This window comes from Cydia fagiglandana, chromosome 2, assembly GCF_963556715.1.
Source record: "Cydia fagiglandana chromosome 2, ilCydFagi1.1, whole genome shotgun sequence".
NCBI classification, from domain to species: domain Eukaryota; kingdom Metazoa; phylum Arthropoda; class Insecta; order Lepidoptera; family Tortricidae; genus Cydia; species Cydia fagiglandana.
Window position 1 is genome coordinate 16,929,273 of NC_085933.1, and position 16,340 is coordinate 16,945,612.

General features: G+C 36.9%; 1 protein-coding gene across 1 annotated transcript; it reads left to right on the plus strand.

Moving 5' to 3' along the window:
- Positions 1-2,349: 2,349 nt before the first annotated feature.
- LOC134677363 (mitochondrial pyruvate carrier 1) lies at positions 2,350-15,909 on the plus strand. Its single transcript, XM_063535800.1, has 4 exons — positions 2,350-2,453; positions 2,802-2,862; positions 3,130-3,230; positions 14,345-15,909. The coding sequence occupies exons 2-4, from the start codon at positions 2,807-2,809 to the stop codon at positions 14,557-14,559; spliced, it is 372 nt and encodes a 123-aa protein (XP_063391870.1). The 5' UTR covers positions 2,350-2,453; positions 2,802-2,806; the 3' UTR covers positions 14,560-15,909.
- Positions 15,910-16,340: the final 431 nt, after the last annotated feature.

The following is a 16,340-nucleotide window of genomic DNA, read 5'->3' on the forward strand; positions in this document are numbered from 1 at the left end:
ATATTAGATGATTTCGCCAACTATTTTTTTTATATTATAAATGCATTTTCATTTATTTAACGTTAAAATTCAACTAGTTAAAGCAGTTGCACGAAACGTATCGTTCATCAACTAGTTTGATCAGTCGACGGCCACCACTAATTTGACGCTGAAGAGTTCCCCAGTGATCGCCTTCAATGACAATAAGTGTACAGTCCCAATGGGGTTGGCGGTCGATGTATTGTGCAGATGGCGCCAGCATAGCTTGCCGTGTCAATCCCTAGAATTGTGTCCAATTCTTGTTTTATATTTAGAAGAAGAAAAAACTAGATACACCTTTGGTGAACCTTTGATGGCGCCTTCTATGCACACCTTTGACACTTGACAACCCCATTGCTTAACTTTCGCCTTTCAATGGGGTGTAAGTAGTAGCATTGTCAAAGATTAGCTGTGAATTATGCTTTTGTTAGTAATAAGTACACGCAGTAGCAAGCACCTTTTACTAGTGGTAACTACTGGGAATAAAAATTCCCAGTAGTTACCACCAAGCGGAGTTGGTAACTAGTGGGATTTTTTTTCCCAGTAGTTATAGTTACCAGTGGTAAAAGGTGGGAAAAAAATTCCCAGTAGTCACCACCAACTCGGCTTGAAAGAACTTGGTGCTAACTAGTGGGAATAACCCCATATAGTTGGACCTAAAATACCTACAGGAGAATTTGAGTATGACTTTATAATCCAAATATAATCACACATACTTGGGTTTTTATATTTTTAATAAGCTAAATGTATAAGGAGCATTAGTTGAAAAGGAGTACATTCCGGAAATCGCAAATAATTCTAGACTTGATGTATTATGGTAACAGGGGCGACACTCCTGTCCTGTGTTTGCAACAAGATGTCCTTTGAATATTACTCGAGTTTTAAGGGGTTTCATGTTTAGTCTTCGTGATTTTCGCGACTATTCCGTTTCCGATGCACTATGAAAATTAAAATATACCAGGGAACTTAAATGTTTCATAAGCCGTCCATTTAAGAGAGTTTTTACGTTTTGTAATAATAAATATTTTTCAACTCTTGAACAGGTGTTTCAATCTTATCGTTCCGTATATATTTCTTCAGGTGGACTGTAACAAGCAATCAATACTTTTTTCCATGTACTTAAGTTTTCCACTAATCATAATTAGGTACAATTCCACGGTTCCGGTTACGGTTGTACACCGCCGAACCGTTGCCAGATGGTCGGGATTTGGCGGGATTCTCCCGATTTTTAGCATGTGTTCCCGATTCCCCATAAAGTGTAAACTGTCCCGAAAAACAGCTTCACGTTATAAAACAATAATTTCAAGTTCCGAACTGTCGTCGAGCGAGCCAGCTGACGTAGTGCCAATAATGTAAGATATCGTTGTTTTTAATACAATTACTTTAATTTGAATGTATTTTTTTTCCCGAATTATGTCCCAAAATCCCGAAAATTTGATATTGTTTCCCGATAATAGCACCTTTCGATCTGGCAACCCTAGGTGTACCTATTTCCATTTGTCCCGCCTTGTGTAAAGTAGCTAACACACTATCGCACCGCACCAAGGTCATTGTGGGACACACCCATAAGTAAGAGGGAGAAAGAGATATCGCTTTCTCCCTTTTACTTATGGGTGCGTCCCACAATGACCTTGGTGCGGTGCGGTAGTGTGTTAGCTACTGGCGGCGGTAAAATAGGGCGGGGACAAATGGGAATACACCAAATCGGCCACCAAACGAAATTTTCTGTTTATTTATAAAGAAATTAGTAATAAACAATACCTTGTAAATTCATGCTGCGTTATGCAACTTCGGACATACAACAGAGCGCCAAGTAAGCCCAAATAAGCGGTAATGTAAGTAAATAAGTAAACTATGATTAGGGAGCGGAGCAAACCCATGCTCTATGATAGGTACCCCCATAGTCATTTCATTTGTAATCCATGTTAAGACTAAGTTTGTGAATTTTATTGCGGTTATGCTTGCTCATTTTTTTTCTTTTCTAACTTTTGTAAATAACGGGTAAATTGGTAGTGTCAAGAAAGACGCTGACCGGTTGTCATTGTCAATGTCACCGTTTACATTCATTTGTATTCAAAGTTCCAACTATGTTCCAACGAATGTTTCCGTTTCTTTTTATAAAATATTATTCATGAATGGTTTTTAAAAGAATCTCTTTGTAATACTAAGGTTTTGTTAAAAACCATGCATTAAATATAGTTCTTTATTCAGGAAACTAATAATTTTATTATCATTATGAAAAAGTTAGTTATAAAGTCTTATGCGTGGAACAGATTGGTGCTGTTATCTTTTTATCACTTTGACATGATATGACAGTGACATTGACTATCTAACCTCTAGTGTCATCTTCACCTCGGCTACGTTCGAAGGGTAAACGGACTCCAGAAAATACACTAAATTAAGTTATTTTTAATATTAATCTAGTTTAAAATCAGGTAGGTTAAATTTTCACATAAACATCGTTTATTATTACCTATTATTTATTTACTTTGCATTTTAATTTCCCGTTGTAATCTAATAATAACCTTGACAAGTTATAAGATTGTTGTATACGTAATTATTTCAATGCAAATCATCATAACGATGCCTATGGTACATAATATCTAATTGTTATGCAAGATTAACGTGGACTGCTTTTTATCTTTTACTAATAATAAACTTTCTACTCAGTTTGTAAGTGCCTTTATAGGTATTCATATTTACCAATATTAAAATATATATTATAATATAAATAATAAAATTACTTGTTGTGTTTTTTACTAATTGTGGGTTATTTTTTTCAGTCACAATGGCAAAGCTACTAGCGTCGCTAAAAAGCAAAGAATTCAGAGATTACCTGATGAGGTGAGGATTAAACCATTATGTCAAATTTAACAACCAAATGTCTGGGAAACATTTGAGATATATTCTGATGCCGATCTTAGCTGCTAACATCACTTATAGCTTTATTTAAGGTGATACTGTGGTGATACGGAAGTGTTACAGAATTCAGCTCTGTAAGATAATTTTAGTGAATTTTAGCCAACCATGTGTCATAATAACTACTAATATTCTTGTACATTTTAACTTGCTAGCAAGTGTGTGATAAGCATTATTTTTTTATATTTCCAGCACACATTTCTGGGGTCCGGTAGCAAACTGGGGCATTCCTTTAGCAGCCATTGCAGACACTCAGAAAGATCCCAGCTTTATAAGTGGGAAAATGACATTCGGTAAGATTTAGTAGTGTTTATTTTTGAAATTATTGGCTTAATTCAGCAAAATTATATTAGTACCTAAAAGTATTGTTCGACAGCATTCAAAATGCACAATTCTGCCCACCTAAGCCGAATAGCACTATCTCAAAAACTAATAATTTTGAAAATGGAATTCTCAGTAAGGTGTATTCGGGTAATACCGAATGTCGGATAATTCCGAAATTGAGATGAAAATCACCCTTTTTTTTTTTGTTTTTTATTATGAATGGTCTTACTCATGGCCACAGACTAGCCGAGGCGTAGACGTGGCCTACGATGGAGCGAGCCTTAATTCCATCATTATAAAAATCTCTTTTCGGAATTATCCGACAGTTTTCGATATTCAGAATTACCCGAGTAAACATAGAAACTAAAGTATAAGTTAGCAATGAATTTTCATTTGAGTTAGCGCTCTTTGGCTTAGCAGGGCAGAATTATGGTACTGAAAAAAAAAAAAATTACAATTTTTTCAAGTCACCAATTTTATTGATAAATGGAGAAATCCTATTTTTGTCATAGTCTTCAAGTGTTACTGTTAAGTCGCGTCTCCATATTGCGCGGCAAGCTATCGAACATTGGGTCGCGCAATGGATACCGGGCTGCCGCGCGCGCCAACTCGATCATTGGCGCGCTCGAACGCGCCGCGACGAACCATTCACTGTCGGTGTTTCGACGCGCGGCAAAGGAAAGTTCGCGCGCAGTTCGGATGGGTGTGTATATATTTCAGTTGGCTCGCGCGGCAGCATACATGGATAATGAAAAGTGTCGTACTTTAATTAAATTATAGGGCACTAAACAGTTTCTATGGAACAGTAAATGTAGTGATTATCGGAACAGATTATCATTTTTTTATGTGGCTATACTTCGTTCCGAATAATTAATTTTTGTGATATAATGTAGTCGATCGTCGGATCGCTTGCCGCGCGCGGCCGCCGCGCATAAGTTCAAGATGGTGCCGAAATTGACTCGCGCGCCAAAATACAGGTTTGCCGTGGTCGAACATTGCTCGCGCGGCCGCCGCGCAATATCGAGACGCGCCTTTATACTAACAGAAATGTGAAACTATAATTACTGCAAGTTAAATAATAATTTTATCTAAGACAGGTTTATTTATGGCCTCTCTATATGAGTGTAACAATTATTACCCGTAATGTATTGTTATCTCAAGTGTAATCTGTAGTGTAGCGGCACTTCTGAATACTTTTCAGCCATTTTTCCATACATAATTACCGTGACTGTCTTGGCCTTGTTCTTTAAAACCACAGACCAACCCCTATAGATCGAGCTTATAGGACGACTCGCGGTCACCGCACGTATGGTGTATAGGTCAAATATAAGATTGCTCGCGCGCCACTCCGATCAGTTGCGCCCAAGATTACGACCTGTTAGCAGTGTGCACGAGTCTCAGAAAATAAATCGTAAACTATTGAATTTATTCGGAAATCATGGGATATTGCAGCATAAAATGGTGTGGCAAGTCATCTAAGACTTCTACTTACAAAACAGATGGAATAACATCCCACTGGAAAGTAAAATTCATTATTTCATTGAATAATGTTTCTTGTCCGCGGGGTTCATTTTATACTGGTCACTAAGTAGAGGCGCAGTAGTCCGTCCCTTTTCGTCAACTTGAAAATGCAATGTGCTATCCCTTTCCCTTTCGACTAGTGATGTGACGATGATGGTTTCGTCAGTTGCGGAAACTTCGTGCTTCGTCATGCATGCCGTATTGTACCATTTTAGACATAATATGTAGGTAATATGTTTTTAGTATCCTCTAGGCCAGCGGAGCCGCATGTTATAAGATGGACCTGATGATGAAAGACGTGCGAGGGAACTCGGTGTTGGTTTGTAATAGACATATGTTGTATGGGTTTTTTAGAATCCTCTAGGTGAGCAGTTAGGTCTCACGTCACGAGATTGACCTGATGATGAACTTCAAAGAAGTGCGAGGGAACTCGGTGTTGGTTTGTAATAGACATATGTTGTATGGGTTTTTTAGAATCCTCTAGGTGAGCAGTTAGGTCTCATGTCACGAGATTGACCTGATGATGAATTTCAAAGAAGTGCGAGGGAACTCGGTGTTGGTTTGTGATAGACATATGTTGTATGGGTTTTTTAGAATCCTCTAGGTGAGCAGTTAGGTCTCATGTCACGAGATTGACCTGATGATGAACTTCAAAGAAGTGCGAGGGAACTCGGTGTTGGTTTGTGATAGACATATGTTGTATGGGTTTTTTAGAATCCTCTAGGTGAGCAGTTAGGTCTCATGTCACGAGATGGACCTGGTGATGAACTTCAAAGAAGTGCGAGAGAACTCGGAGTTGATTTGTAATAGGCATATGTTATTGGTCCATTTGAATATGTTTTCAATACAATCTTCTATGACCTTAATAAAAGGGACAAAAAAAAAATTATGATATTTTGGCGACACTTTTATTCTCGTATCGAAAGAGATTGCGATTCTGAGTGGAAATAATATAAAATTTCTAAACTTTAAAATTCAAGTTCTGGGTACTTTAAACAAAAATGCCCTAATATGTTAAGTAAAATTTTCAGGTACTTTGTTAAATTACTTAATGAAATATTAAATTATTCAATATAATTATTAAGTAAGTTTACTCTAAGTATACTAAATTGGTAACAATTTTACCACAATAAATTTCGGTATCACTAATAGCAGTACCCACTAACTGTAATGAACATGTCCCATCCCTACGCTTACACGTATCAGCGCGCCATGTTTGAAACGACCAATCGCAACGCCGTGAGTACACCTCACAGTTTGGTGATTTGCGTCGGGAACAAAATGGCCAATATTAGGTTTCTAGAGGCGGTGTTCTGTGTTTAAAACTAAAGATTTACAAATTGAGTAAGCATCATTAACTGTGTCTGCATGTTTATTTTTGTCTGTCTGACTATCATGCTGTTACCTAACTAATTGTAATTGATAAAAAAAATTGGGAATGAAATTGAAGTCACTAGTGGTTAGGTCAAGGACCGGAAAACCCCTCTTTACGCTTAATCCTATCAATTCGGTAACCCAATCGTTTCGGTTACCTTATCATTCGGTAACCCTATCATACGGTTACCTGATTGTAATGGTAAGCTTATTAAAACGGTAACCCTAACATTGTTAAGGGTTTTTAACAGGTTTTCATTCAGTTATGGTAACCTTTATTATCCGTTGCTTATTGGTTTGCTACATTTTTAGTACATTATTGTCGAGGCTTAAGTAGCTACTTGCGGACTGAGGATTCGTTTTAAACGGACGACCTATAATTATTACAGGACCGGGAGTATTTATTCTTATTTATTTTGTTTATTGTATTTATTTTATTTATTGTATTCATTTTATTCATTGTATTCATTTTATTTTATTTATTTATTTCATTTATTTCTTTTATTTCATTTATTTCATTTAATTCATTTATTTCATTTATGTCATTTATTTCATTTATTTTATTTATTTCATTTATTTTTATTTATTTTGATACTATATTTATTTTATTTATTTTTTTACTATATTTATTTTATTTATTTTTTACTTTATTTATTATATTTACATTATTTATTTCTTATACATTATTTATTTTACGTATTTTATTTATAATATAATAAGATTTATAATAAGAACACACCACACGGGTAGGTATAAAGATGAACAAAGGAACGGCAAAAAAACTTGTTTGTACTGGAGGCTTCATAGATCGCCCATGCCAACCTCGGTTATTCAATAACAACTTGAATTTAAGTGTGCGTAAAGATTACAATCGTTTGAACTGGTCAAAAACCTTATAATGAGGTAACTGAATAGACTGGGTTTTTATTTCGGTTACCGGTAACAGGGGTTAACCGTATCTGATACGGTTACCGAATCAAAGTGTTACCTTATCAGACGGTTACCTTTAGGGTAGGGGTTTTTACAACCGCTTCTAAAATAACCCTATGAAAAACCCCGGTTAAGGTAACCGGTTCCTGTCCCTGGGTTAGGTATGTCCATTCCATAACATTATACCGTTATCAACTTGTCTCGACCTTGTACTATATAATTAAAGTTTATAAAGTAAACATTGGGTCTGCCTTACTCCATACTAGAGCTAATTACGGTAACTGTTGACCTCCATATTATACAATTAAAATTTGTGCTCCCAATTAGATTTCTGGCCACATGGTCCTGCCACTTTTTCTAAAAGAGTTAGTTTTAGAAATTGTAACTGACATTGAGTTGCCTATTTGTATACCTATCTATGGAATCCTGCTTAGCAATCAATCGCTAATAACTTATAACAGAATAAAAGAATTAATTTTATGAAAATAATTAACTTTCACAAGATGAAGTGTGTAAGTTCAAGAGCTATCAAGATAATTATAAGGGACCGAAAATTTCATGAAAGAAACATCATCTAGGTACTCTTTTCCACATCTACTCTTGACGCTGATACTAGGTATTTTTTTATAGCAGTGTGTTTTGCATAATAAAGATAAAACTGATTTAACGAATAAAATTTATATCCACTCCTAAGATCCACTCAGATAGCACGATAGAATCTCCTTATCCCTATGTACTGTAAGAGTAAAAACACCAGACACCACTTTATAACAACATTTATTAGGGAATCACAAATATGAGAATATAGTTCTGAAATAATATGCGAGGACGCTCTCGCGTAAAACCAATCTAAAATGGACGACCACCTCTAGTGATGTGACCTTGCCGGTTACCGTAGTGATGTCAAACACCGATGAAATGACGACCCCACCGTTTAGCTCGGCCATCTTCTGACCCGACCTACGTCCCGTCAGGTCACCGTTATCAAGGCCGCCACTGAAGACTGCCGCAGCCAACGCAGTCGCAGCAAGCTGGGCCTTCACCAGGTGGCGGTAGCCTCCACCAGTTCATTACTGGTTGGCTCCTCCGTTGAGTTGGCTCCTCAACTGGTGGGAGGCTAATGTGGGACACGTCTCATGCATGTGCATAGGTGCCCTCCGATACAGCACATGTAAACAGTACAAACTCTTATTCACGAAACTCTATAACATACATGTGAAAAGCCTCAGTTCCTTAATATAACTAAGGCGTTATAATTCACCCTAGCGCCATCGATAGGCTTTGCATTAGCATACCACAATGTTGTTCAAAATAATCATGATAAGGTTTCGACGATATATTAATGCGCAAATGGCACAGTTAGACCCTTTGATCACAGGTCCGGCTTGATAGCCATAAAATTATACCGTAATAACCATCACAGTCAAAAGGTCTACTTCTGTAAATACATGAGAAAGATGCAGTTATGATTGGACAGAACTCATGAGCACTCTTTAGCAACATTGTTAATAAATTACATAATCACCCTTAATGGCGACGTAATCAAGTAGGTACTTCATGTCACCGCTTTCTAGCATCGTGACTAATGGCATATAACCACAGATTTGATTATTGGACAAAAAGAAAACATTACCGTGTTAAAATACCACATGCAGGCTAGAATATCACTGCCCTTGTAGGGGCAACGACCGTAGAAGTCAGCCCTTCACGATAAGGCTGTCACGGAGCCCATTGCACGCACTCGTTCTACTGGGCATCTTGAACAGGCACTACCTCAACGTCTACTGGATCCGGAACTGCGCCAGCGATCTCTAGAAGGTATTAGTGCAAGCAACCCTTTCAAGGTAACCTTGAGATCATCAGTCTTAAGGTCATTTAAATATCCTTTTGTAAACAGTCTCAAGCCAACCTCTCAAGGTCAACAACAAATAGTACGATATAGATAAAACAGTTATCGGTAGTAGAAATAATGGTCCTCTTAAGGATAATCTCATATCACATACAATGGACCGCCTCTTAAGGCCTACACTGCAGATACCAGGAACAAACTAGCCTCTTAAGGATAGTACTATGTTATAAGCAATGGACCGCCTCTTAAGGCCTACACTGCAGAAACCAGAAACAACTAGCCTCTTAAGGTTAGTATTATGTCATCAGCAATGGACCGCCTCTTAAGGCCTACACTGCAGAAACCAAAAACAACTAGCCTCTTAAGGATAGTTAATACTATGACATAATTGTCATCAGCAATGGACCGCCTCTTAAGGCCTACACTGCAGAAACCAAAAACAACTAGCCTCTTAAGGATAGTAATGTCATCAGCAATGGACCGCCTCTTAAGGCCTACACTGCAGAAACCAAAAACAACTAGCCTCTTAAGGATAGTTAATACTATGACATAATTGTCATCAGCAATGGACCGCCTCTTAAGGCCTACACTGCAGAAACCAAAAACAACTAGCCTCTTAAGGATAGTAATGTCATCAGCAATGGACCGCCTCTTAAGGCCTACACTGCAGAAACCAAAAACAACTAGCCTCTTAAGGTTAGTATTATATCATCAGCAATGGACCGCCTCTTAAGGCCTACACTGCAGAAACCAAAAACAACTAGCCTCTTAAGGTTAGTATTATATCATCAGCAATGGACCGCCTCTTAAGGCCTACACTGCAGAAACCAAAAACTACTAGCCTCTTAAGGTTAGTATTATGTCATCAGCAATGGACCGCCTCTTAAGGCCTACACTGCAGAAACCAAAAACTACTAGCCTCTTAAGGTTAGTATTATGTCATCAGCAATGGACCGCCTCTTAAGGCCTACACTGCAGAAACCAATAACAGATAGTGACAAGCAACAGACCGCTCCTTCAAGCCTTTGTTGCGATTACCGGCGCCAGGAATTAGCCTCTTAAGGATAGCATCCCTTGCCAAGACAAAAGTAACAGCCTTTCTTAAAGAGCACACAATAATTAAAGCTCTATAGCAGACATTGAAGCAACCGGTAGAATTATGAACCAGCCTTTAGAGTAAAATGGTTAACAGTGAGGTGGCATAAAATAACATATCGCAAGCATTACCATGGTTACTACAATATTTAATCAAGCACAATGTGTTTATTTTCTAGGTTTTGTCGGCAAACCCGTTAACAAAACACATTAGTATGACAACAGTAACCCAGTTCTAAATCTGGAATAAAACAAAATCACAACTCGGTTCCTAATCCGAGAGTATGAAATATAAATAATAACTCAGTTCTTAATCCGAGTGTTCAATAAAAGTATAACTCAGTCTTAGTCTGAAAATATAGCCAGTTCTTAATCTGAAAACGGTACCTGAAATAACAGCATTTGCCTTCATTAGTCGGGAAACCCGTTAACAAAACACATTAGTATGACTACAGTAACACAGTTCTAAATCTGAAATTAAAACAAAGTCACAACTCGGTTCCTAATCCGAGAGTAAGTAATATAAATAAAATAATAACTCAGTTCTCAATCCGAGTGTCTAATAAAATTATATCTCAGTTCTGAGAATATACTTGTCGTCAGTTCTTAATCTGAAAACGGTACCTGAAATAGCAGCATTTGGCGTTAATATGGAAAATATAGGATAGTAAGCAGTTGCTACTATGCAACCAATGTAAATGATCATGTGCAACTTGGCGTGCCTCTTCCGTGCCCCTAAATAAAGGCAACACTCTTACTATACCACGGTTGAACTACCGTAGAGCCTGAACAGAAGTTCATGTTATCGAGGTTCCTCTGTTACCCAGGTTCGCCTTACCGAGGTTTCACAAATTTGTATTTTCAACCATCATGAAAGTGTATATTGATAATGATCAATCAGCTGAATCAATGGCACATATGCTTAAACCATAAAGCTTTCAATCCCAAGACACATGGTTGATTTTCTTCAGCTGTATATGTGCATTTTATGTGTAGGTAACTCATCACATCATCTTATACCTGCACAAAACTAAATAATTTTGTTAAATGCCATGCAAGCACACATTTAAAGGTAAATGAGTTCATAACATAATAAACCACAGTTTATGCAGTTTGCAAAACAAGAAACATTATAATTATTATTGTTTAATTTTTTTTTAACTTCTGATTTATGAAACCCAGAAGCAATAAGTGTACTGTTTTATAATGCAAACAGTACCATAACACACTACAAGTTCAGACGAAAACCATTAATAACTTCAAACAGTAACTCATGATGACATGATATCCTTCGGTCAATGTTCAGCAGCAGTGAACGGGTTAAAATAGTTACTTAGAAAGCTTTAACCAAGCTATTTACCTTCGTTTGATATTCATCCATTTAACATTTAACTGACCGGTACGTTTAGAGTCCAGTAGCAATTGTATGTAAAAGACATGTACATCATGTAGACCGTCAAAGTCTATATTGACTCCTGAAAGAATTCACCTTGCTTACCATTAGCATCAACTGGCTTTACCAGTGTCATATTCAGCTCAGTAAATAAACATCTAGTTCAATATGTCCATCTCTTCGATAAGATTTAAACATTGGAATCTCCTGTAATCATAATTCATAAGTGCAAGTATATGATTACAACTTATGGTCAAAACTTCACCAGCAATCAAGTTTTGTTATAAGGAAATGCATCTGAAAAATACTGCTAGAACACCAAAGATAATCATTGTCAATAACTCAAACACTTGACAATGTCATAGCAATAACATTCTCTTTATTTGGTAAGTCTGTTTAAATATATGTCTTTGGTACATTTTATAACATGACATTTTGTGAAAAATATTTGCATTGCAAACATAAACCAACATCCCTATGAACAAAACAATCACAACACAACATACTAGTTGTATGCAACGGTTGGATAAACATTTTATTCATAATTAATAAAATAATATGTACAGACAGAAATGATCCTTGTTAATTTTCTTGACACTTCTACTGAGATACTACCTTATAATATATATCAGTATGTCTCCAACTTAATATGAATCGCAAGGATGTATGAGGTTATATGAGATATGAAACATCTTTTACAATATTCAGCCCGAGGAGGATCCGGAAACATGGAGCGACTAAACCTGTCACAGACAATACTAACCAGCTACAAATAGATGCCAATAACTCCTTTTGCTTATTCACAAAGCGCATTTTACCAACCCAGTCCATGTAACACACTAACCATTAGTATCCATGTAAAACATGAACAATCATTTTATTTCTAAATAAATACCTCATTTTCCATGACATCAGAGATTAGTCCCTTATCAACATTTTCTGCATATAATGAATTACCTGAACATAATATAACTGGCATCCATAACCAACTAACTTTGAAATATTATCCATGTCGATTTGGGTTCATTATAGAGATCTGAGCTGATAGGCGCTCTAATGCCTTCAACGGTATGGTAATTCACTTCAAGAATCATTGCTGTCAAATTTCTGGAAATTACACAACTCAAAAACATACTAACAAAGCATTATTTCAGTTGCAATAAGCATGTTTTACACACACACTTATGTGAAACAACAATTCACTTTCCTTACCGGTTTGAGATTTTGAAAACTTGGAATCTATTTTAATTAGACTGTAAAGGGAAAGTATTAAGTAGCACTCATTGTTAATTGTGAGAGCATAATATCACCATACACATAGTATCAATCAAGGCTAAATTTATATTACCAAACTTGTTTGTATGGCTTTTACTTGAATATAATTCTCACACCGGAATACAAATCTTAGAAAATGATTATAGCATTGTGTTAATGTGTCAGGTGTATATAATCACATTATGTTATGTATCTGAAAGCATATGAATCACAAAAATAACACAACATATAAGAGAAGCAGTGAATATTTACCACTATGGCCGGGGCCATTCCGGGGAACGTTCCAGGGAACATTCTTATCTGTTGGATCAACGACTTCTTACCTGAGTTAACTTTAATTCTTACTTTGTAATCCCAAGGATTTCTTTTATTCATACCATACTGTCAGCCTATGTCTTGTAAGCTTCTGCTGTGAATATTGTAATACATATTCATCATCATCATGGAATCAGCTTTATTACACTGTCCATATGTATTTTTTTTTTAGCCAGACATGTTCATTTATGATGGACAGTAAACTGAAATAGATATCTGAAAGTAAACACAACAAAAGGCAAAGGTACAGTACGTCGGCAGCCGACAGTGGTTTAGTAGGTTAGTTAGGTTATCCTTGTAGGTCTTGGACGGTAAGACCTTGTATATTTTAATCCCTAACTGATGAGTGGTGTTGATGCGTTTACTCATTACAATCAGTTTCATTATTTTATATAACGATAACGTTCAATAACAATGAAACAAGAAAGGACTACGCCCGGTTAATTTTGTATTGCCAATTTCCGACAAATTATATCGCAGTAGGCGAAAAGTTCACATCGCACTTCTGAAGCTGTAAGAGTAAAAACACCAGACACCACTTTATAACAACATTTATTAGGGAATCACAAATATGAGAATATAGTTCTGAAATAATATGCGAGGACGCTCTCGCGTAAAACCAATCTAAAATGGACGACCACCTCTAGTGATGTGACCTTGCCGGTTACCGTAGTGATGTCAAACACCGATGAAATGACGACCCCACCGTTTAGTACCAATAAGATCTTAGTGTAAATATTCGAGTAGGTACTTACACGTACGTACGTACAAGCAATAAGATCTGAGGGCTTACCGCGAACGACGTTCGACGTGTTGCCTCCCTGTCATACTTACGTACGAATTTACAGGTGCGACAGAGAGGCAACTCGTCGAACGTGGTTCGCGGTAGGCCCTCAGTGTACAGTCACGGACTTTAATTGTTGAGCCATTTAGGGTTTACTTTACATTGGACATTTTATACCGTTAGTATTGACAACCAAATTAGCTTTGTCCGTACAGAAACTATATCTTAGGAACGCTCTGAAAACCTAAACTGATAATAATATGGATATAAATTTTATGGTGACATTATAATCCTCTGAAGTACTTTACATGACATACCTAATAGAATAAGAAGGAGTCACCCAACCTATCTTTTGTGGTGCTTACATTTCCAGCTCTGTTAGTTTCTTAAAAAACAAACACGCAGACTACGTAAAGTTAGGTGCACAAAACAAATGTTTGATTTGTAACAAAACTTCTTTGTGCTTTTTTATCTTATAACTCTTATAAGTTGTCATATATGTCTTAGTAACTTTGGTCAATTAATGCAAAGTCATATCGTTCCGCAGCGCTGTCGCTGTACTCTCTAATGTTCATGCGGTTCGCCTGGCGGGTGCAGCCGCGCAACCTGCTTCTCTTCGCCTGCCACTTCACCAACGAGTGCGCGCAGCTCACGCAAGGCGCGCGCTTCATCAACTACCAGTACCTCGGCGGCAAGGCTGCTAGCGAGAATAAAGCGGTCAGCGAGACTAGCGACAAAACTAGCGAGACTAGTCAAAAATAGATATAACGAGACGTTGTCGCGAGCGACGTAATCTTGCCAGCCATCCTGTGTAGTAGCAAAAATACCTGAATAAAAAATAATCATCCTTTTTAGGGTGGTTAAGACAGAGATGGACTTGGTTAGTCTTAAAAATGTGTCGACGCATATAAAAATTACTTAAGTCCCCAAAATTTACATAAATTAAATTCTCTTATAATTTTGCGTGGACTAAAGCAATTTTGATATGTAGGTATAGACATAAATGAACGTTACAGTTTCTTAGCCGAATTTGACACGTTTTATGCCAGTTTCGTTTATTTACATTGCAGAAGTTACCTTAGATATCTGTTATTAATTAAGATTTAAATACTGGGAGCAGTAGGTAAATAGATAGTTAATTAGTAAGTAGGTAGTCACTTACGGCTTAGCTCTGATGCCTATGATGCCTGTAATCAATACCAATATCATAGAATAGTAACACGCCATTCATGAATGACGATATTTTTATCGATATTAAACTTTCGTGAGACATATTTTTATTTTTTATTTTAGAGATATTTTTATCAATTAAATAAGAAAGAAATACATAGCTATTCAATATTAATTTAAGGGTGATTCAAATTTCGACGAAGTAGTTTTTTTTTGAGTCTCAATCGCGTAATGTAGTCTTTTACGTTTTAGGGTCGCATATTGAAAGTTATTTTACCTATTTTTTTGAATTTTCCTTGGCGGACAACGAGTCGTAAAATAACACGGCTCTCTGAGTATTATTTAACTTAACACAGTCGCTGCCCCCGACGCACATGTGCGTCCACCGTCATACAAGTTTGTTCTTAGGCCACGCCCCCTGGCAGTGAATGCGTTAACAGTGTCAAATAACATATTTAATACAAGGTCAGGGGGCTCTATTCGACTATTTAGAGTGGAAGCTAAGTTCAAGTAAATACTCTAGATAGTTAGGTATAAAATATACCTAGCTAGCTTTTATTTACCTACTCATTTACAATAAAGTGGCAGTAGACACCTCAAGACATGTCAATCTGACGAGTCAAATAGGCCTCCAGTTACTGACATATCCTTACATGTTGAAACTGATTTCGTTCTTCTTCAGTAGGTACGACGAGATGCAAAAGTGCATATCCACTTTATGAATGGAATTCATCGTACAGTGGCTATGCACTTTTGCAGCTGGGTGTAAGTCGAAGTGATAATTAAGGTAAATTGTGCTAGTGTAGAAACTGACGTGACTCGATCCATTAATATTATACGTAGGTTGTATATTCTTTATGTTTGTAAAGATGGGTATATTTTTTGACTATTTATAAATATCGAATATTATCAATTATTACATTTTATTGTTGATCTGTTTAAGATTGTTTTATTTATCACATGTACCTGCATATAATGTAAGTGTAAGCAGGCGTGGGCGTGGCTCACTTCGCGATTTTGTTTCTTTGCTACAGGTAGCTAAAAGTACATCCGTTCCACACCAATTTTGGTGGCTAGCCATAAGGCGCGCGTGGCGCTGCGCTGTCGCCACCTAGCGCCCATATCTGTCCGACCGTAACAGATGCGTTTTGTTAGAGAGTGAGTCTTCTGCAAGTCTTCTGTACCTAGTACAGTCAAGGAATTTAAATTCCGACCCATTTCGTACTTTGTCACAGTGACAATCAATATGAAAGCCGCTAGAGACCTCATACGGTTGTCACTGTGACAAAGTACGAAATGGGTCGGAATTTAAATTCCTTGACTGTACTTACTATTATTTATTCTGTGGTGTAAGTAACACTGGTTTGTCTGTT

Coding starts and splice junctions, on each gene's coding strand:
- LOC134677363 (XM_063535800.1), top strand. CDS start 2,807: ATGGCAAAGCTACTAGCGTCGCTAAAAAGCAAAGAATTCAGAGATTAC. Junction 2,863..3,129: donor TTCAGAGATTACCTGATGAG/GTGAGGATTAAA, acceptor TTATATTTCCAG/CACACATTTCTGGGGTCCGG. Junction 3,231..14,344: donor AAGTGGGAAAATGACATTCG/GTAAGATTTAGT, acceptor ATCGTTCCGCAG/CGCTGTCGCTGTACTCTCTA.